This window comes from Zerene cesonia, chromosome 11 (assembly GCF_012273895.1).
Source record: "Zerene cesonia ecotype Mississippi chromosome 11, Zerene_cesonia_1.1, whole genome shotgun sequence".
NCBI classification, from domain to species: Eukaryota; Metazoa; Arthropoda; class Insecta; order Lepidoptera; family Pieridae; genus Zerene; species Zerene cesonia.
Window position 1 is genome coordinate 5,831,533 of NC_052112.1, and position 20,988 is coordinate 5,852,520.

General features: G+C 33.7%; 3 protein-coding genes across 5 annotated transcripts; 1 reads left to right on the forward strand and 2 right to left on the reverse strand.

The window, feature by feature from the left end:
- Positions 1–120: 120 nt before the first annotated feature.
- LOC119830354 (probable ubiquitin carboxyl-terminal hydrolase FAF) lies at positions 121–14,005 on the reverse strand. Of its 3 annotated transcripts, none has more exons than XM_038353338.1 (37): positions 13,903–14,005; positions 13,271–13,343; positions 12,993–13,122; positions 12,585–12,804; positions 11,697–11,849; positions 11,388–11,577; positions 11,126–11,284; positions 10,884–11,037; positions 10,317–10,468; positions 9,959–10,216; positions 9,770–9,868; positions 9,519–9,661; positions 9,122–9,342; positions 8,905–9,032; positions 8,587–8,783; positions 8,415–8,517; positions 7,915–8,083; positions 6,303–6,549; positions 6,060–6,210; positions 5,624–5,743; positions 5,272–5,403; positions 4,999–5,097; positions 4,754–4,902; positions 4,554–4,667; positions 4,355–4,463; positions 4,124–4,277; positions 3,913–4,043; positions 3,177–3,398; positions 2,745–2,906; positions 2,356–2,575; positions 2,060–2,227; positions 1,546–1,619; positions 1,355–1,467; positions 1,085–1,258; positions 804–945; positions 556–709; positions 121–468 (listed from the first exon to the last, which is right to left on the reverse strand). In XM_038353338.1, the coding sequence occupies exons 2-37, from the start codon at positions 13,310–13,312 to the stop codon at positions 278–280; spliced, it is 5,544 nt and encodes a 1,847-aa protein (XP_038209266.1). In that variant the 5' UTR covers positions 13,313–13,343; positions 13,903–14,005; the 3' UTR covers positions 121–277. The 3 variants fall into 3 exon arrangements, with proteins under 3 accessions (XP_038209266.1, XP_038209265.1, XP_038209264.1); XM_038353337.1 differs by lacking the exon at positions 13,903–14,005 and adding an exon at positions 13,762–13,844 and having other exon boundaries at positions 8,905–9,035; XM_038353336.1 differs by having other exon boundaries at positions 122–468; positions 8,905–9,035.
- Positions 14,006–14,924: 919 nt separating this feature from the next.
- LOC119829990 (tRNA-uridine aminocarboxypropyltransferase 1) lies at positions 14,925–16,231 on the forward strand. Its single transcript, XM_038352786.1, has 2 exons — positions 14,925–15,218; positions 15,292–16,231. Exons 1-2 carry the CDS (start codon positions 15,024–15,026, stop codon positions 16,021–16,023), a joined length of 927 nt encoding a protein of 308 aa, XP_038208714.1. The 5' UTR covers positions 14,925–15,023; the 3' UTR covers positions 16,024–16,231.
- Positions 16,179–20,059, reverse strand: LOC119829989 (F-box-like/WD repeat-containing protein TBL1X). Its single transcript, XM_038352785.1, has 8 exons — positions 19,861–20,059; positions 19,634–19,783; positions 19,406–19,548; positions 18,377–18,576; positions 18,137–18,257; positions 17,856–18,008; positions 17,529–17,720; positions 16,179–17,370 (listed from the first exon to the last, which is right to left on the reverse strand). The coding sequence occupies exons 1-8, from the start codon at positions 19,916–19,918 to the stop codon at positions 16,870–16,872; spliced, it is 1,518 nt and encodes a 505-aa protein (XP_038208713.1). The 5' UTR covers positions 19,919–20,059; the 3' UTR covers positions 16,179–16,869.
- Between the last annotated feature and the right edge of the window lie 929 nt (positions 20,060–20,988).

Below are 20,988 nucleotides of genomic sequence, written 5' to 3' on the forward strand. Positions count from 1 at the left end.
AAAAAAGGGTTATATAAAAAAAAACATAATGGTTGACAATAATAAATTAAGTCGCAGCTTAGCCTAGCTACATAATTTCAACGAATTGGGTGCTTACTAAATACTTGTACACACAATACACACGTTGACAATTCTTAATTTATTTTTTTCGAGTTTATCAATCGCATACGTATGTGCGCTGTTGGCACGCTTCAACGAATCTGTGCTCGTGTGCGTCTCACAGGGTATGTGTGTGAAACGCAAGTCATGTTCTGGATCTTCGAACTCTTAAAATATATTATGTACAATTTATGAAATATTGAAATTTATACCTCAATAATACATAAGAGTAATAATGTCCCCCGGAAGCCTGTCCGGAGTGTACGACGATTCCGCTCAACTCGTACTGAGTGTACCGCAGATCCTTCTCGCCATTCTCACTTCCTTCCCATAGAGCTGCTTCGCCTTCCGCACGTGCTAGACCCCACGCTATAAAATTATATGGAAACAATTATTTATGGCTTATATAAGGTGCTTGAAAATAACTAGTAAGTAATGCATTAAATTTTATTTTACCTGTATATGGTTCGACATCCAACTCGCGGGGAAATTCAAAATAATCATTAAATTTTATTGCACAAACTTTTTCAAAATCGTATTCAAATCGTTTAAGTTGTATGACTAGAACAGGAGGCAGTTTATTTAAACATAATCTTTTCACTGTTACCACCTGAAAGAAAATAAATGGGTGAATTTAAATATACATTCATTATAAATCTCAATACGTAAGTAAATGTATTTAAAATACCAATGAATTATAATACCTTTTTGCTACACTTATCACAATAATAGGCATCTGCGCCTTCTAATAATTCGCCGCGTACATATGCCTCTAACGACTCTTGTAACCGCGACATATTCCTTATGTCTAAAGATACTACGCTGAATGGCTCTTCCTTACAATACCTAAAAAAGTTTTCATTCATTTTATTAAAAGCATATTTCATGAGAGCATAAAATCTCATTATCTCATTACATAGTTTTGAATTTCCAATGTATTGTATAGTATTTATTATATAAATTCTCATTAACCCATTCTGCCTACCTGTGTGGGCACCCTTTACATATCTTCTGGTCGGAATATGTTCCTCCCATAGTTTTAGCCATTAATTGTTCTTGACCTAAGGATTTTAGAGCTTCGTCTAGAGACTCCACCAGGGACATAAAAAATTCTACTGCATCTTGTTGCTCACGCAAATTTACGGGTTCACCTTGCAACCTAAAATTGTATTATATTTTGAAATTGTTTTCGCCATTTACAATTAATTTATTTTTATTTCATAATTTATATTCAACTATTGAGGTCATTAATTACCTGAAGTGTGCCCATAATCCCCGAGGAACATAATACTGAAGTTTACTGTAATGTAAATGCGCGAATATCGCTTGCACTTGCTTTAAAATGGTGATATTGTAGTCGCCGCTATTCTGATAACATAAAGCTTGATATTTTATTTGAATTAAATAGAAAAAATACTATTCTGTAAAATATATTATAAAGTTTACCTCTGTATTATTTTCTAAAATGTTATGATGATGAATTTCTCCAGAAAAATCTTCATTCGGATCGGTAGCGGCGCCTAATAAATAAAAAACGTACAAAATACATTCAAAAATTTTCAAAAAACCCCTCAAAATGCCCCATATTTATGATAATCAATTGTTTAGGAACAAAGTTGAATCAACATGCTAAAGACGTGCTGCCAACATGTTGCTGGCGCTGCTGCGTCTCTGATGGATAGTTAAAAACGTTTGTTGAAATGTTCTCGCCCAAGATGTATCAACATTGAAACAAAATGTCCAGCAACATTACTCATCTAGTTTTGCTCACTTTTTTGTAAATAGTAAACTAAGCAGGGAAGTTTTGTTTACTTTACATAAACCAAACGATATGTGACTTGTGAGAATTACTCATGAAGTTGCTAAAATATGGATCTAAATTACTATATATAAATATTTAAACATGTAGTATGTTTAGGTATTTACAATTTTGTCCTAATAAAATCAATAAATATCACACCTTGTACGGTAAGTAATGTGTCTCGAACTGCGCGCACACAGTACAGCTGCTGCAGGACTGAGTTCATGTAGCAGGTGGCACCCGCATTCTTCAGCCCCACGAGGCCAGCGCCTGGTCGTGGGCCCACACACGGCATGTATTCCCATTCCGACAGTGGCATGTTCTTATCTGTGAAATTTCATAAGAATTTGTAAGTCCGATCCTGTTTTTAACTTTGCTATAAATTTTAAAATATTTACGAATACACAATCTCGTCTCTCTACTCTTTTGACAAGTGGGCTGAAATCGCAACGAACCGCTATAGAACATGAGGTGCAGCAGGTTGGCGAGCGCGGCCATGTTGGGCACGCAGCCGTGCACGAGCGCGAGCAGCAGGTCGGCGGCGGCGGCCACGGAGCCGGGCGTGCGGCACAGCGGCGTGGGCACGTCCTCGCCCGCGCCGCCGCGCTCGCCGCCGCCCTCCGCCATGCGGCACCACGCCCACGAGTACGGCCAGAGGAACTCCGTCGCCACCTCCTGTCACACGATACCACAACATTATAACATTGTCACATCAATGAATACTTTAAATAAACATTCTGTGCGGTTACAATACAATTATTTATTATTACATTTTGTTTATTGATTGTGTGGCTCAATATAGTCTTAGCTTCACGAGAAGATGGCTTAAATTAGAAGTACTTGCCTTTATTAAACCCGCATCTTTATGGTCAGGATGTGCGCCGTATTGAAATTTGACTTGAGCAGGTACGTGTGTAAATAGCTCTTTGGTGAGATTCAAATGCCCCTCCAATAAAGTGTCTTCAAGGGCTTCAGGATTTGTGCGAACAGCGCGTAACCAAGCAACCTATAGAATACATCGATAAAATCACAATGTACAATACAATTTTAAACATTATTCATAATTGAGACTAGCTATAAAAACAAGCAAATATACTGACGTGACATGAAAAAAAAAACTTTTATTTCAAGAACACTTATGATGCATATATATTAAAGTTACTGCATAATATACACTACGCACGTCACATGATTGAATTATGTATATTAATTTATGATGAATTGAAAAGTGAATCTACACACAACGAATGTCAATTAGATGAGATTTCGGGCTCACCTCAGTGGCGAGGTCGTCGAGGGTCCGGGCGGTGGGGCCGGCGAGCGCGACGAGGCGGCACAGCAGCTGCAGGAACTGGTGCGCGTTGCGCGAGTGCGCGGCGAGGCGCGGCAGCGTGGCGGCGCCGCCCGCCCCGCCCAGCGCCGCCAGGGCGCAGCGCGCGCCGCCGCCGCCGCCCCACGCGCACATCGACAGCAGCTGCTCCGCGGACGACACGCGCACCTGCATCGGACGTCTCATTTGTTTGCTCGCTTTCGAATTACGTTTACGTTTACAGCATTTGTCGTAGTATGTAGTACAAAGACTCGATACTTCCTAATTTCATTTCAATAATTCCTAAATTCACAAATTTAATTAGTCTGTACATTATAAACTTTATTTTTAATTTCTTTGAACGTGCTTATCACGAGAAGTACTGATAAGAATTTCAATTTTTTTTGTTGGATAATCCATTTTTTGAAGAGGGAATCGACTATATAACATAATGAACGACGTCGGTGAAACCGCGGGACGCAGCTGGCATAAGATGAAATAAATTAATAAATAACTTAAGTACTATCTTATTAGTACTTTTATTAAGTACATTTCGTTATTAGTTATTATTGTACGCTTCCGACTCATTGTGATATTTAGTTTTGAGAAGATTGAATTTCAACCACTAGGGGATCCTATTAAATACCAACTAAATCATAGATATTTATGTTTTTTCGTCTAATATTTACAATGATATAATTACCTGAGCGCTTGGGCAATCGATCATCAAGTATAAAGCAGTGTCCTGCCACCAAGACTCGAGTAATAGATCTTCAAGATGTCCCCCACCAAGAGCCATGCATATTGTAACCACCTCCATACATTCCCGAACCACTAAAAAAAGAATATTAGGTTATATATGATCTTTTTAAAATTAACTATACATAAATCAATTGGACTATTATCATACTAACATGTGACATCATCGGCATGCACCAATCCAGTGATTTCTGATGGCTGGGCTACAGAGTAGGTGAGCGCGTAGAGAGCGCGCACTGTGGCCGCCGTTGGCACGCGCCACCACACCAGAGAGGATACTGATTCACTATCTTCCCCACTTGTCACCATCTATAGAATTAAAGTAACATATATAATGTCATCATGTAACTATGTTATGTCAGCTAGAAAAATCCATAATATTTCACCTGCTCCCCAAGTGTGTTCGCTAATTTTTCTGCAATGGCCTTGACGATTATTTCACAGTTGTGATTTGGTACTGATTGCAATGCTTCCCGTAATATCGTGACATCCATTCTGGTAAACAATTAAAATTGTAAAATACGATAACAATATAAAAATTAGTATTCATTTATTCAAAATTTATTAATTGGTATAATTGGTTACCTAAAGTCCTTATCAACTGATGTGTCAGATCCATCAGGAGCGAGAATTTCAAAAAGATGCCCAAGTGTATATAAAGCTAGTTTTGCTAGTCTTACGAGCGCTAAGTATCCAACTCTGAAAAAAAATGATTATTTTAATTCAAGGCATAAAATATCCTGAGCGGGGGTTAATCTCAAGGCATCTATATTCATGATATGTACCTCCTTGTATGTGGTGCAGCTCCCTTAAGAAAGTCGTTGTCAGATAAACACTGTACCAAAAGCGGAGCTTTTTTGACACAAGCTAGTTGAAAGCTGCGATTACGCTCCAATCTGGTGTCTGATGACGGCATCACCATACTGTATAAAACCTATGTACCAAAATTACAATGTTACATTTCTTATAAGATAAACATGGTATAAACTAGAAATTATCGTTATTCTTATTTATTTAAATAAAAATCTACCTCAATGTTATAAGCAACGGCGGGTGGCGCGGGTCCATACAGCATATCCTTTAATTTGGAATCATCTCTGCACAGTAATGCTTCTGTTAACTTCTCTACCTGAAATCTCACGGTCTCTCAATTTTTAGCAGCTACTTTTCAATATTTTCATGATGTAGAATTATCGAGAATATATTAATTGCAATTTACAATACTTCAGGTACATAACAATAAATATTAACTTGAGGCATTTTCCCACGTACAATTTTAAATTATATGCATTAATATACATACTGTTAGCTTATGCGGCGGACATATTTGCGAAAGAAGATGAGCAGCCTCTGTTAGCGGGATGTGTCCCTTGGTAATGCCAATATGCTCTAATTCCAATATAAATGGTAAATACCAAGAACCTTGTGAAAAAATCTGAAAAACGACATTGTATTTGAATACTATTTGAAAAACACCATGACATAGTCATTGATTTCTGAAGTTATTATAATGTGATTTAATGGAGTCGCAATTGACCAAACTTAATAACAAATTTTATACATCATTATCTTTCCATCACATCTCATAACCAGTACTCCATTGCCTTACTTCTCATAATTAATAAGGAAGTAAATTATTTCTAATATGTACTAACCACACCAGGCAAAGCGTGTTCCGGTGTTGGCGGAAGTGGTGGTGAGGTGGCGCTCGAGTCACTGCTCGACTCATTGGACGAGCCACACCCTCCACTGCCGCATACTTGACCGTCGTACACCTAACACCATAGATGAATAATTACAAGACGCTATTAAGATAAAAACACTCGTCCAAGGGAAGATAATTTCATGTGGAAAACATATCATATACTGGAGCTTAAATAACAATCTTTAACAAATACTCAACCGCCTTCTAATTGTCAAAGCTAGACCAAATTTAGATGGAAATACATGGGAGGCACCAGCTTTTTAAATAAAAATAGAATCATTAAAATTGGTTCATCCAGCCGCAAGTTCTGAAGTAACAAAAAATACGGTCTCTTTAATAAATACTTTTTGAAGGTGGTTCAATACAAGTACAATTTATATCAGTACCTTGGCAACGAGAATGGTCTTGTCTCTGAGTGGGATTTGTGAAAGAATTTTCCTGTCATGACTTGAATCCAAAAGTTCACCATTGACATACAATTCTAACTTATTTATGTACATTTCCAGTTTGATACTGCTCTCAGATGCACATTTTAACCTATAAAATGTTTATAACTTATTAAATGATATATTCGTCTACTTATTAAATGATATATTTCTTCTGTATTATATTTATTTTGAAAATAGTACCTTCGTTGAACAGCCACGCGTAATGAGTGCAGAGTTTCATTAGAGTGTGAAAATAATTCAATATCATCGATCTGTCTTTGGCCTGTCTGAAAATTAAATCTGACTATTATAGTACACTGCCGTCCCCTGCCCGATCTGTAAATGGGTAAGATCTGCCGGTCCGCTGAGAACTTCCTATCACATTCGTTTATATATTCTTGTATGGCACGAATTACTCTACACATCTTTGTACAACACTCGGTCACATCTGAAACAAGGAATTTTTAATTTAACCAAAGTAAAAAGCAAGACTTTTGTGGTAAATCTCGATGATAGCCTGAAGGGCTACTACATCTTAGCATGGACGTGTGGGTGAAAGTGCACCCTGGTAACTGACGGATGTTCCCCCTTGATTGGGATCACGAACCTCAGCTTGGGCTGTCGCATAAATAGAGGGGACATAAGTTGTTGTAAGCTTTGCATTTGTTTACTGATAGAAAAGATTATTTTTACAAATATCTTTTCACCCTAAGCTATTGGACATAAGGGCTGACATGAACATACTTTAATTAAATTCAAATTTAACATCACTCCTATACTTCTAGTTTTCATTCTAAGCAAAAAATATGTTGTACAAGTCAATATCTTCATAATTTATTTTTTTAAATAGGATATGTTAAAATGTGAAATTTTATTGTTATATTATAATTATTAAAACAGTAAAGTAAAGTAATGTCAAATGTCATGCAAAAACTATTATACATATTATTTCGTATGAAACCATCTAAGGGGCCATTCAAAAAATACGTACGCATACAGGGGGGGGGAGCTGGCTAAATATGACAAGATGACGGACGGAGAGTCTACGACAACGTGACGTTCGCCGTTCATAATTTTTCGACATGCGCTAGCTCTGTGTATCCGTCACAACTGGTTTCTTTGTTTTTTTCCAATATTTAACCTCAGCAGGAGCAGGCTTTTCAAAGTGACCTATGTAAAGTCTCAATCTAGAACTAACGGGAGACCTAGCCGGAGACCAGTAAGCTAACTAAATAAATAAGGAACTAAATTAATATTTTTAATTTCCAGAATTAGTGTACTATCATTTAGAATTTATCATACTCAGAAGGGGATGGGGGAGGCTTAGTTTTTGTGACGAAATATTTCTAGGGGGGTTACAGAAAGTGTGACACAGCGTGACAATAGGGGGGGGAAGGGGTCAAAAAATTGATTTTAGCGTGACGTATTACATCTTATAAACTACTAAAAATTTAAACCGTGCTCAGCCGCCGTCGAAAGCTGGTTTTAGTATAATTTAGATTTAATTTGTATTATGTTTGATAAATCGATATGGGTTATTTTTTCGAATAAAGTAACATGACGTGCGGCAGTGTATCGGTTACCATTCTTACTGGTACAATCTAGCGTCTGGCACATATTAACCTTTATTACTAAGTTACTTTTTAACACGTCTCAAATTTAAGAATGAATGAATGAAATGAATAAAGTTTTCATTCACAATTCGATAAAACTATACTATTTATAATTAATTTATTTATTAATAAAATTATATTTTTGTGAGGATTTATTGACACTATGTAGTTAACGATAAGTAATACACTATGGACCCCACCGTCACTAGTCTCCATGTCCTTCTGCAGGCGCTGCGTGCGCGCGCAGCACTGCGTGAGGAACGCCTCGTGCTGGTGCGCAGGCGGCAGCGCCGCGCCCGTGCACGTGCACGTCTCGCGCAGCAGCTCGATGCCGCGCGCTGATATGTCATCCTCGCACTCCGTTATCACCTTCATGCAAGTTGTTTAATTTGTATATTTATATAGAAAGAGATATTGAAAACAAGCTTCAGCGATAATAATTTATTTATCACTGTCCATAAATACCGGTGTTTCGTATGTCAGTATTGTTGCTAACATTGCTGTTTCTTTTATAAGTTTTTATGGTAAAAGAGACCGCCTTACTGCATTTGAAAGTTTTAATAAGAAAAATGACGTAGTGATATTTTCAACGAGGGATTGAACATGAGGGGTTCATGAATATTTTAAATAACCGAAAATCATGTATTTATTCAAAATACTAGCTTATTAACAATTACATTTTAAGCAAAATAATACTTACCCTCCATAAATAATCTAATCCTATGAGATCAGGGTCGTTAAGAAGAAAGCCACGTCTCTTAACTTTAAGTTTTCCTTCTTTTGAGTTAACGGCTTTAAAAAATCTAGAAATAATTTTTAAATTAATTATCTTCTTTATACAAAAATATTTTTATAAATAGTTGCAGAATTACCTTTCGAAACATTTAATTCCTGAATGAGTTAGTAGGTTTGGAGGTAGGGTCATAATGTTACGTCGAAAAAAATGCAAATTTATATTTGGATCCAAATCTGGTTCTTCACCCATTAATTTACTAAACCAACGAAAACATGCTTCACGATCGCCAATATGAGCTGGTTTTTCTGCTAGACATACCCAGATTTGTTTAGCCTGTAAAAAAAAAATTTATAGAAAGAAGGTAAAAAAAATTATTCATTTTTATTACATTCATTTAGTTTAGAACTAATTATTAATGAATTTGAATCCAAATGAAGCGCTATAAATCCATCACCTGTTCAGCACAAAGCCACAACTGGCCATCCTTCAACAAAAACCGTAAAAAACTGAGTCGCTCGTGTACTTGTGCTGCGTGCGGATATCTACCGTCAGGTAACCAATTGTCCCAATCGATTTCACTTTCTTCTGGAAAAAAAAAATGTTGAATAAGTTGCATATTAAATTTTTTTAACTAAACTCGAGTTGGCAATGTTTTCAAAGCTCATAGTCACCGGTTAATTTCGCCCGTACAGCGTCCATGTAATGCGTCAACGAGTCCGTAACCAATATAACGAGAGAGTGTTGCGTCTGCAGCCTGTCTATCAGCTCTTGCCGCGTGACGTGCGGCCGCACTCCCGCCCCGCCGCCCGACTCGTACAGACAACATATCTCACGCATCATCTTTAGCGCCGGTAATACCCAAGTCTCGTTGCTCTTAAGCTCTTCTACACACCTAGCACACGATTATTCCATTAGAAAAAGATGAAATTGTTAAGAAAAAATTAAATGTTTATTATAGATAGTTATAGATATATTTTGTAATAAGTAGTATGTATTTTTAAGATACATTTTACTGACACTTATGCAAAAATAGAAAACAATTAAAATATATTATAAATTTTTACTTACTTGTCTAACCAAAGCGTTTTCTGCGCATCGCGATCTTGACTACAACTATAATCGAGTATTTTGATGAAATTCGCTAGTGTTAAATCCATTATCTCTGTGCATACTTCGTCAGAATGTGACAAATTCCAGAATAAAACTAATACCTATAAAAAATAAACAAGAATAATTTAATTTCAATGGAACAATGAAATATGTTGTGAATAAATAAAAACATTATTATTTTTTTTTAAACAAGTTTGTTTATTGCATACTTTATTCGCCATTACACCATCCTTGTCATCTTCCGCGAGCCTTCTTATTACTTCAATCAACTTGTCACTTTGTTTTTTGCTAGATGTTGACCAACTTGCCTATAAAATTAATTAAAAATATTAAATCTACTCTTTACTTAATATACATATATGTCTTGGTACACGCAATGTATGATGTTTCTCAATTACCTTAAAACAGTCAAAAAGATGATCTAATTGGTCTGGTGTGAAATCCCATGCGAGTTTTGCTAATAAATCGTGTACATTTTTTACAATCGCCTCATGTTTCCCGTGTTGAGCCTTCCATATTGCGTCCAAGTCTTCTCGCGTTAACGAGTTCTCTTTTATCATAAACCTTAACATCTTTTCTAATCTCTCTACGTATTGCGGCTGATGAAGTGAATCACGTAAAACAATATCCACCACGTTATTTTCTCTTATCCAAGTCTAAAAAAACAATAGATTTTTATAATATGCAGAAGTTTACAACATGTCTGAAGATATTATTTGTAATGGATATTTAAATTTAATCATATTTAATACATACTGTAATAACAGCTGGTGTAAGCCACTCGGGTTTTGGTTGCTGGGAGATTGTGCTTATAAGTTGATTTATTTCATTTAATGCTGACATTTTTCCATTGAACGAGGACATTTGGAGCAATCGCAAAATCATTTTCAATCGAAACATTTCTAGAGCTGCAACATGAAATGCAACATCAACGTTTGTTTTTTATTTCTTTCTAATAAAATTTAGGTGTAACTTAGTTATGTGTAATTCATTTAAACAAATGATGTCCTCTCTTCTTGACTTGCTGCATGTGGGGCGTGATAACATACAATGTAGCAGCATAGGAGCGGATACATTACAGCGCCCCTAAGCAGCTACAGGGTATGCAATCTACCCAAATCTTCCATGTTTCAAACTCTTCATCTGTACCCTTGATACTTTCCTATAATACAGAAGCGCGTATATGAAACGAAAAGTGCAAATAATTTTTGTAAACTTTAAAAAGAAGGAGGTTGTATTACATACACAGTTGTATACATCCCAATCACAATACAATATGAAATACAATGAATTAATAAGAATAGTAGACCAGTAATTACTAACATTTGAGTAGACTATGGTGATGTGGAGTCTTCACAGAAACACATTTGCATGCTCTGATCAAACAAGAAACTGTATCAGTCTTATTCTCACTACCGCGTGCTTCGCGTTTTAATTCGTCATCGGTTAAACTCTCTAACAATGTTGGAATACATTCCTGAAACAAAACATTTATTGAAATTAAACATAGAGATACAAAAAAAAAAACAAAGCAAATAATGTATAATGTGTAAATGTATACAAACCAAAACTGGTAGAAGATAAACTGTTACAGTGTGAGGTGTTAGAAGATCATGACACAGTCCTAGAGGTCTTAAGAGTTGCCACACTGCAGCAACACGGGTTTCTCCTGTTGTTGACATCTCTAGAGAAGATGGTTGATCAGACCGGGATGAAATTGAACCCTGAAATTATATATAATTATAATAAAGTTGTAAAATAATCATAAATCCTACTCAGTCTACTCAAACACACAGTTCTAACTAATGGCATTAAGAATATACTCACCTCCATATTGTCTGTGCTACTGATTATGCTATCGGTGGTATCAACCTTTGGATCATCACTCTCTTTTTCTATAATTTCATTTGTGACTTTCTCTTCACAGTTTACAGATGTTGTTAACTCTGATTTTTTAAACCCCATTATAGCTTCAAATCTTTCCCTTAACTTTATAAATCCTCCCGCTTGACCAAATCTAAAACATTTATTTGTATAATTATTCATTATTATAAGAAACTACAATATAAATTTTAGAAACATTTTAGTTTATATTCCAAAACTGTAGATATGAATGCATAGAACAAGATGACATACATATTAATGAGATGGACCAGCCATCCCTTGGGTGTTCTATGGTCTTGAGATCTGGCAAAAACCTCTGATTCTTGGTTTGATGCTTGCCCCATGGCAGACACGGTTGCAACTGTTAATCCTTCACAAGTCCTAGATGCATTGAAAGTGTGAAACCTTAAAATTATAAATGTTTCATTAATTAAAGTGGATATTTATATTTATTTTGTATTGTGTTAAGAATATCTTTTCTAATTTAAAACTTGATATTTGAAATTACAACACAAGTTTTTCTTTAATACAGTACTGCAGTATATGCAGCACAAGACTATTTCTAAAATATGTTGTTCCCTCCCAAACCAGCATCTACAAATGTCAGGAACATCATCATATCACCACAATAAAATTAATGCAAATTTTGATGATAGGCTATATAAATATATGAAATTTCATATTGAAATTTATAAATTGAGATACTGATCTTTGCAGTTGAAGTAAATTACTTCTATGAATATCTTTATCCATTATCAAATTAAAACTGCAAAGGTTTTTCTGCTAAAGATATCAAAACTTACAAAAACCCAGTTATGAATATTTTGTCAATAGACTTAAATACAGTATGGATACATGCATTGGTCAATATATATTCTTACTAAGGAGGAAATTTTAAATAAGAAACTATAAAATATAGATGCAATTTCTGATACAGTATATAAATAAAAGGAATTCAAAAGAGATATCAGGGGAAATATAAATATCTAAAAAACAGTCCATAAACTTCTAATCACCATCAAGAATATAATTGACTTTAAATGCATATTCAAGCAAAGAGTAGAAGAAAAAATAAAATAGGATTAAAACAAAAGAAATAAAAAAGAAACTGTATTAGGTATCATAATCCACATTACTTACTTATTATTAGGATTAAATGCCATTGAAAGAAGATTCAAGAATCTGGGATCATCCAATTTCATGGCACACAATTTAACAAGTTTCTCACAGTTGGAACGCACACATTGCTGTATATTGTTCTTCCATGATGAAACTGCATCATCAGTTAGAATTTTTGTAAATGATAATGTTAGAGCGTCATTATAAAACCGCTGACAAAGCAGATTGTTTACATCTTCACCTGAAATATGTTTTGTGTTATAAAATATGTATTTAATTCAAAAGTACAAGCTGTAAATAAAGTGTGGAACATGGTATTAATTCACTAAAAACTCAATACAACAGACAAAGTATTCATATTATAAGAGAAATTGCATTCATTATTAACTATGCATTGACAATCACAATATAACATTTTGCTTTTCAAACCTTTAGCTGCTAATTCTGTAGCAGCATTAAGTAATGCCTCTAACTCCTGCTCGGGGAGGACAGGAACTACCCATCGAGGATGTGAAATTTTTTCTTCTAATGCCTTTAGTTTTGCCTCGGGGAATACCATCTACAAAATAATATTTAAAAACTTCAAACACACAAAAAATGTAAGCAAAATCAACCATTTTATAAGACCAATATTTTTACAGACATTTTCAGACAATTTACAGGTAAGAATAATTCCGAAAATTAACCTATGGATATAAACTGATTACCTCCCCAGGCACATGCTCTTGTTCCTTCATTGATATTGTCATTATGATAACATTACTATAGTCATTTCTTTTTCTGTAAATAAAATAATAAGAATGTAACTAGTAAAGAACGCTTATAAAATATTTTTTACAAGTTACATAAATAGGTTTATTTAATAAATAACTTTCACAATAAAATAAAAACAATGTTTATATATATAATCATCTCAACAATATCTATTTAAATTACTGAGTAATGGTTAAAATGCTATTTATCGTCGAATGCAGTACTGTAAGCAAAGAGAAATTATTCTTTGATGTATATTATCTATTTTAATGTTGTTTTAAAAAGGATTTCCAAGACAGGAAAAATCTATAATCGATATGATCATGCCGGAAAAATATCAAGCTTTGCCTCGAGGGACTACAAATTATAACATAGAAAAAAAATACAAATGAGAAATATTGTTATGCTACCCTTACTTTAGATGCAGAAAATAAAGATATCTTACAAAAATAATAAATTCCGATCAGCCGGCGCGACAAAATGGCGTCATTGTCTTAAACATATATATTTAAAATTATTGTCTATAGCATCTCTTTAGATAAATAAAGGAAAAAAATTTTATGCAATTTCAATTAACTTAAATTACCTTCAGTTTTTATGATAAATTCAACGCATTAAAATTATAAAACCACAAATTCATCCACTACACTTTTTGACGTAATAACGAAAATAGATAAAATAGAAATCTGACTGATTAAAGACAAATATGTCTTATGTCAAATCGATCTTTACATTTTACAAAAATGGTAGTTACGGTAAAGTTTTGAAACGGCGTGTTTTTTTAATTGTATTTACATGAAATGTGTTATACGTTGCTGCAAAAGTTGTAATTTAGTCAATCAATATAACATTATGTTAGTATTATGTCGTAATTTAGTCTTAAGAATACCTTAACGGCATAAATATAAATATAAAATAATTGTAGTATCAATAGAAATTATTTCTCATCCAATTAGTATATACTAGCCTTTCAAAACCCAAAAAGAAATGAGTCGCATTGGTCGCGCTATTCTCAAGTTTTAAGCTTAGCGTGGTGCTAATTGGCTATTATTTCTATATAAATAGATTAGTAAGTTATTTATTACATCAATGACATACACATTATTATTTAGACGAAAAAGGTTGATTGAGGAAGATGTTTTTTTTTTTGTTTCGTTTCGTACAGGGAATGGGGGACCTAGAGACCCTTTTACTGTTTCTAATCCTTTTCTTATCCCGGTCCTCTTCAAAGTGGGCAGTGCATTCGCAGAGGCACTACCTCTATGAATGTTCTTACGCGGTGGTGATTGCTTACCATCAGGCGAAACAACAGCTCAGTTGCCCGCTTATGGCATAAAAAAATGTCGAAGACGTAATATGTACATTTTATTGTCAGGTGACAAATATAAACATTTTAAATAATACGCTTAATAATTTAGCCATCTATGCCTTACATAATTTATAACACGCTCTTTTCGTAAACAAACCCTCCCTGGGTGTAAAAGCATAACATTGTAAAACCGACTCAATTTCGAGAATATTGCTACGAATACGAAATAGATTAGAGACAGACTTTTTTGAAAAACGTAGTAACTAGTTCTATATCTGTGCTGAAAAGGACTAGGGTGGCAATACTGTGTGGTTGTGTCATCTGTAAAGATAACAATATTTTTTATGCCTAATTTGAGAAAATAGTTTCTAGGTTTATGTTTAGTTTTTATTTTTAATATGAATCCAAAAAGTATTGAAGCTAGGAGGAGAGATGAAAATCCTTTTGATGGCTTAAAAATAGCTACTTCTGATATTCTAAATACTTTAGAAAGGCGAAGTCCATGTCCACGTTGTGGTAAATCACGCATGTATTTTTGTTATACTTGTTTTGTACCTATTTCTGAATTGGAAAGTAACATACCTTCATGTAAAGTAAGACCTATTTTAATTTAAAATTTTTATCAATCTGCAGTCATTTAAATCTAATTGATCGAACTTTTCACAGCTGCCTATAAAAGTGGATATAATTAAACATAAGCGGGAAATTGACGGTAAAAGCACAGCTGCTCATGCTGCAGTATTAGCTCCAAATGATGTGCGAGTTTTTACGTATCCCGACATACCAAGTTATGAAAAAGAAGAAAGAGTAGTACTCCTTTTTCCGGGGAAAGATGCTTGCACTGTGAGAGAATTATATACGGGGAGAGATAATAGTGCATCCTATGCAGAAAATCTTCTTGCTGAACTACCTCAAGGTTATAATGTAGGTACATTGATGAAAAAAGTCTTCCAAAACAATAAAGATGAAAATGAAATATATCATTCTGACGTTCTACCTGTAGATAGATTAGTATTAATAGATAGTACATGGAATCAGAGTCGAGGAATTTTTGCTGACAGCAGATTACAAGTTATACCAAAAGTTGTATTACAAAACAGAGTATCTCAATTTTGGCGACATCAAAAATGTAGTCCAAGGTGGTATTTGTCTACAGTTGAAGCTTTACATCAGTTTCTATTAGAATTGCATATTTGTGCTTGGGGTTGTGATGAAGGTTATACAACAGAGCTTACTATGAATTGTCCTGTGCATAGTAAAGAATTCCACTCACAGTGTTACCCTTATAATGGACAATATGACAATTTATTATTTTTTTTCAAATTCATGTATGAAAAAATTCATACTCTATATAAACATGAAGATATGTTGGCGTACAAGAGACCGATGGAAGTGTAAAATGGGAATGTAGAAAATATAACTTTATAAATTTTAATGCAAGTTTCTCCAGTTGATTATAGTTTGATTTAATTTATGATGATTGATGTAAGTTTCAGTCTTATTACTTAAGTATAATATTTTGAATGTGCGGGTGAAATAAGATGCTGAAACAGTAATTAGTATCTATTTTATTGAGATAAATATGGATCACCAACCGGATCAAAAATTTTCTTCTTTTTACTTAATTCTTCCTATAATATATCTGATAATACTTCAGATGTCTGTATTTAAATTAGGAACTGTTTCGAATATTAAGTAAATAAACAGGATCTTCATCTATGAGATTTTTTTTAACCTTTTAACAGAAAATGGATTTTTCTTTTTAGACTTCAATATGGTCTGTTAGGTAAACTAATAAGTACTTTGCATTCTCTCAGATTTCAGAAAGTCTTACTAAACTGAGCAATAAAGCCATTCACTAACCTCTTGGTTGACCAACTAGTGACTGTCTGTTAAAATCATAAGATATCTGTATTTTTTAGACTATATCAATTTAATAGTTTCCTTATTGCTTACTTAATATGTAACAGTCCCAAAGCAACATCAATTTAATTAATATAGTCACTAAAGGCATATTTTGTTTGAATTTCTAAGTATATTAAATGCTAATGTTTATATAGTAATCAAACATCATGCGAGCTGTAATATCTAAAGTATGAAATACAGTATCATAATAATTACATATACCAGTACAATAATAATTACAACTATAACACTGAAAATATTTGAATATATTGCGCTTAACGAAACTGCTTAATCCTTTTAGTCCATAATGTATATAAACAATTAAATGTAAGGCATTAACTATAATTTACGCAAATCCAAAACAAATACACTTCCATCACTAGCGCTTGCACCTACTTTTGTACCACGGGAATTCCAGCAGACTTCAAATATACCACCAGTACCCTTATAAGAATGTACAAGGGATCCTGATTGTGTAGACCAAATATGAACACATTTATCAAAAGAGCCACTGGCCAAGAATTTTCCATCTGGTGAAAAAGCAACACTGTACACTGGTTCCGTATGTTTTGTGAGTGTATGGACACAAGCACCTTTTTCAACATCCCATAGACGTACAGTTGAGTCAAATGATGCACTAGCCAAAATTAAATTCATGTTAGGGTTCTGTGTCCCAGGTCCTGTTGGTGACCATTTAATGGTATAGATTTCTTTTGAGTGAGCTTGTAAATCATGTACACATGTGTCTTGTTTCATAGACCAAATTTTTAAAGTCATATCATCAGAACAAGAAGCAAGTAGTTGTCCTTGAGGATCCCACTTTATAGCATTAACTTCATTCTGAAAGAATATTGTCACATTTTTATTTTAACATAATAAACCAATCATAGTAAAAATGCATTACAAATAAAATGTTTAGGGCAAAATGCAAACTTAATAATAATTTTTCGGGAAGATTTTAAGATTTATTAGATTTGAACTAATATATCTATACTCACAGTGTGACCCAAGAAACTCTTTATTGGTTTATCAACGTGTAACTTGCACACTTGAATGCTCTGATCAGTTGAGCAGGAAGCAAATGATGTATTTGTTTGCCAATCAACATCTAATGCAGGTGCTTTATGGAAGGAAAATTGTTGAGTGCATTGTCCTGAAGCTGCATCCCAAATTATAGTTGTCTTATCCACCTGTGAATGAAATTATGTATTCTTTTTTAAACTGTTGGATGAGATTGAGATGAGGATTAAAGATATAAAAATTGTTATGAGCAGTCACATTTAGTTTTAAAACTAATATATAATCTAAAGCAACTTTATTATTACCCCAGCACTCAATATGTAATTTCCTCTTTTGTTCCACTTTAAAGCAAAAATTGGTCCTTTGTGCTGGCCTAGAGTAGAAGCAAGTTTACCATCAGTTGTCCAAATACGAGCATAGCCATCATATGAACCAGTTGCTAAAAGGTGACCATCACACTGAAATTTTACAACAAAAGTTGAATCAATACCAACTAATTATTAAAACAAGTTTTTAAATCATATTTTAGATATTAAAATAGAAACGTTAATTTTGATTTTTACTATTAAAAAAAAATGTTCCTTACATTCCAATCTAAAGAAGTAACATCCTTATTGCTTGGTACTTCAGCTCCACCTCTTTGAATACAATGCCTTAATATTAACTGATTTGGAATACTTGTTGGATTGTCTGACATATCCCATATTCTATAATAAAATTTTATCATAATTATTATTTATTACACTATATTATACATTCTATTATTACACAGTTATTTGAAAATTAGTAAACAAATAAGATATAGCTGTTTCAAAGTGTACCCTACCTTGCAGTACTGTCCCCTGATCCACTGGCCAAAAGGTCAGTACTAGGATTCCATGCACAAATGAACACCTCAGATTCATGCCCTCTGAGCACTGTGGCTTTGCTTGGAGGAATATCAATGGATTGATCTCCATCTATTGGCTCTGGTGCACTAGGCGTTTCTGCTCCACCAGTTGTAGATGCTGCACTACATGTTGTAGCCTAATCATCAAATCAAAATTGTTTTGTAAAAGTATTAAAATTATATAACTATAATGCTTGCTCAAAAATGTCAAGAATGTGCTTTCCCAAGAAATCTAGCATTTTGAGTTTTAATGAAAATTATCTAATGTTGAGACATTTAAAACGTAAATTCATTGGTATGTTACAGTTTATGAAAATACATTTATAACTAAACAAAATAACCTCCATTTGTTGTGATTTTTTTATCAAGTTAAATAGAAAGTAGATTATTATAACAATTTTTTTAAGTCACCATGGGCAATGGGGCTGGTTGGTCACCTGATGGTAAGCGCTACCACCACCCATGAACCTTTGAAGAGGTGTAAGGGTGTTTGCAAATTTTACACCTCTACAAATGGATTGCCGACTTTGAATTGGAGAGGATTTTGAAAGGATAGACTAGATGAATAAAAGTAACTCTGGCTCCCCCACCAAACAAAACGCAGCAGTATGCTATTTCACATCGGTCCTCTGTGGGGGTGTGGTACTTCCCCGGTGGGAGTTGTGCCCAAGCATGCTTGACGAGCACAATAAGATTAGTCTTGTATTTGATTAAATACTGTTTGCTCACACATGGCGTTCCTTTTATGAAGAATTAATTTATTACACTAAACTTTTATAGCTTTCCAATGAACAAACAGTAGGATTATTTGGTGTTGTAAGTAGTGTGTTGCATAATTAATTTTAACTAAAATGTTTCACCAAATGATTCATTAAGCACATTAGAGTTAAATATCTGAATATATTTGTATAATACTCGTGTAAAATCAAACACGAGAAAATACTATATCTGAATATTAGTACATACATCAACACCATTTTGTTCACTGCCTGATCCTGTTTCTTTATTCGCCTGTTTTTGAGCATTGTGAGCGTTTTGTCTGGCGGCCACTATATCGGGTGTGACGGCATCAATCAAGCTTAAACTCTCAGTGAGTCGTGTTTCTGAACCTATGAACATAAAATATACATTCAAACACAATTTATTTATCAATATAGATAGCAACGCTGTTTTAATACACATTAATGTAAATACCATCTTCGCCAATTGTGATTTCTGCTTCGGTATATTGCAAACCTTTCTGAAGAATATTCAGCAAAGCTGCCGGTGGTACTAAAGCGCCATTTATATTACTTTGAGAAATGTGTGATTCAATGCCAAAAGTATACGCAGAATGATGAAAACCTGCAAAAGAGATCGTTTTGATTGGAATATTCTTTATAAGTGCATAATGCTAAAATTTAATAACAAAATATCTTTACCCGATTCTTGTAAATAACGGTAAACTAAAAAGTTAACTTCGTCAATGGAAAAACTCATTTTTCACATTTACTCTTGTAAAATAGGCAACTAGTACTTAATAATCTCTAACGAATAACTTAAAATATAGTTTTCAATCACATAAGATTCAATAATCAGAGTCAGACTTAGCAGCACACATACACAAATAGCTAAACCATAGATAATGAAGAAAAAGTTAAAAGACCTAATGTTCCATAGATAAAAGTAAATTTTAATGGATACCACTAACGTGACGATTTTTGGTAAGTAAAATCGCGCATTACACTATGTACGACGAATTTAGTCGTCTTAATTCAGTCGTCACTGAAATTAAAAAAAGTGTGAAAGTAGATTCCAGCAAGTTGACTTAATTAGAGAGACTTTCAAATCTTCATTTTGATGTTTTGTTATCAAATGTTACATGATATTTTGTATTTTCAGAATAAGGTGTACATATAAATTTCAGTAAAAAAGTGTCTTTTTTATTTATGTTTAATTAACTCCGAAGGAGCTCTTATCTATACAACAGATAACATAATACTAAACTAGTCTACGCTAACATTGTAAAGAAAAAAGATTTATATATAAGTATGTTTGTGATTATTTCACGAAAAATACTGGACCGATACCGATAATAATTTTTCGTCTTTGATTTTTTGGCGAAGCCGGGAGGCGAACAGTTAGTAGTCAATAAAATTCAAATTTCGAAAGAAAAATCTCATGTTTGTTTTTTAAAGTTCTGTTCAAATCGGAAACCTTTTTACGCTATATTCCCGGGCGTTTAAATAAATATTAATTAAATTATTATTCTCTATTTATGATATTCCATGCAGAAATTAATTGAGAAGACAGTAAAAAAGTTGAAATTACTCGCCACAAAAAGTATGAACTCAATAGAAGAATGTGATATTGATAATATGTTACGTAAGAAAGATTTATAACACACAATTCTTTCATTAGTTTCCCCTTTTAGATTTAAGTCAATATGCATTGTAATTTTTATCAACAGTTTGCTTTGAATGTGCTGACTATGTCTATGAATATTGTTCTTTGCACGGACCACAATTAGTGATTCCCGACGAAAAGGTAATTAAAGTATTATTAATGTA

What these genes read in the sequence shown, in the direction of transcription:
- LOC119829990 (XM_038352786.1), top strand. Translation starts at nt 15,024, where the DNA reads ATGAATCCAAAAAGTATTGAAGCTAGGAGGAGAGATGAAAATCCTTTT. An exon ending in GTAACATACCTTCATGTAAA is followed by an intron (nt 15,219 to 15,291) that starts GTAAGACCTATT and finishes AACTTTTCACAG; the next exon opens with CTGCCTATAAAAGTGGATAT.
- LOC119829989 (XM_038352785.1), bottom strand. Translation starts at nt 19,918, where the DNA reads ATGAGTTTTTCCATTGACGAAGTTAACTTTTTAGTTTACCGTTATTTA. An exon ending in GTGAACAAAATGGTGTTGAT is followed by an intron (nt 18,577 to 19,405) that starts GTATGTACTAAT and finishes TTTGATGATTAG; the next exon opens with GCTACAACATGTAGTGCAGC. An exon ending in ATTACATATTGAGTGCTGGG is followed by an intron (nt 17,721 to 17,855) that starts GTAATAATAAAG and finishes TTTCATTCACAG; the next exon opens with GTGGATAAGACAACTATAAT.
- LOC119830354 (XM_038353337.1), bottom strand. Translation starts at nt 13,312, where the DNA reads ATGACAATATCAATGAAGGAACAAGAGCATGTGCCTGGGGAG. An exon ending in GCATGCCGATGATGTCACAT is followed by an intron (nt 4,044 to 4,123) that starts GTTAGTATGATA and finishes TTCTTTTTTTAG; the next exon opens with TGGTTCGGGAATGTATGGAG. An exon ending in TGTAAAGGGTGCCCACACAG is followed by an intron (nt 946 to 1,084) that starts GTAGGCAGAATG and finishes AAACTTTTTTAG; the next exon opens with GTATTGTAAGGAAGAGCCAT.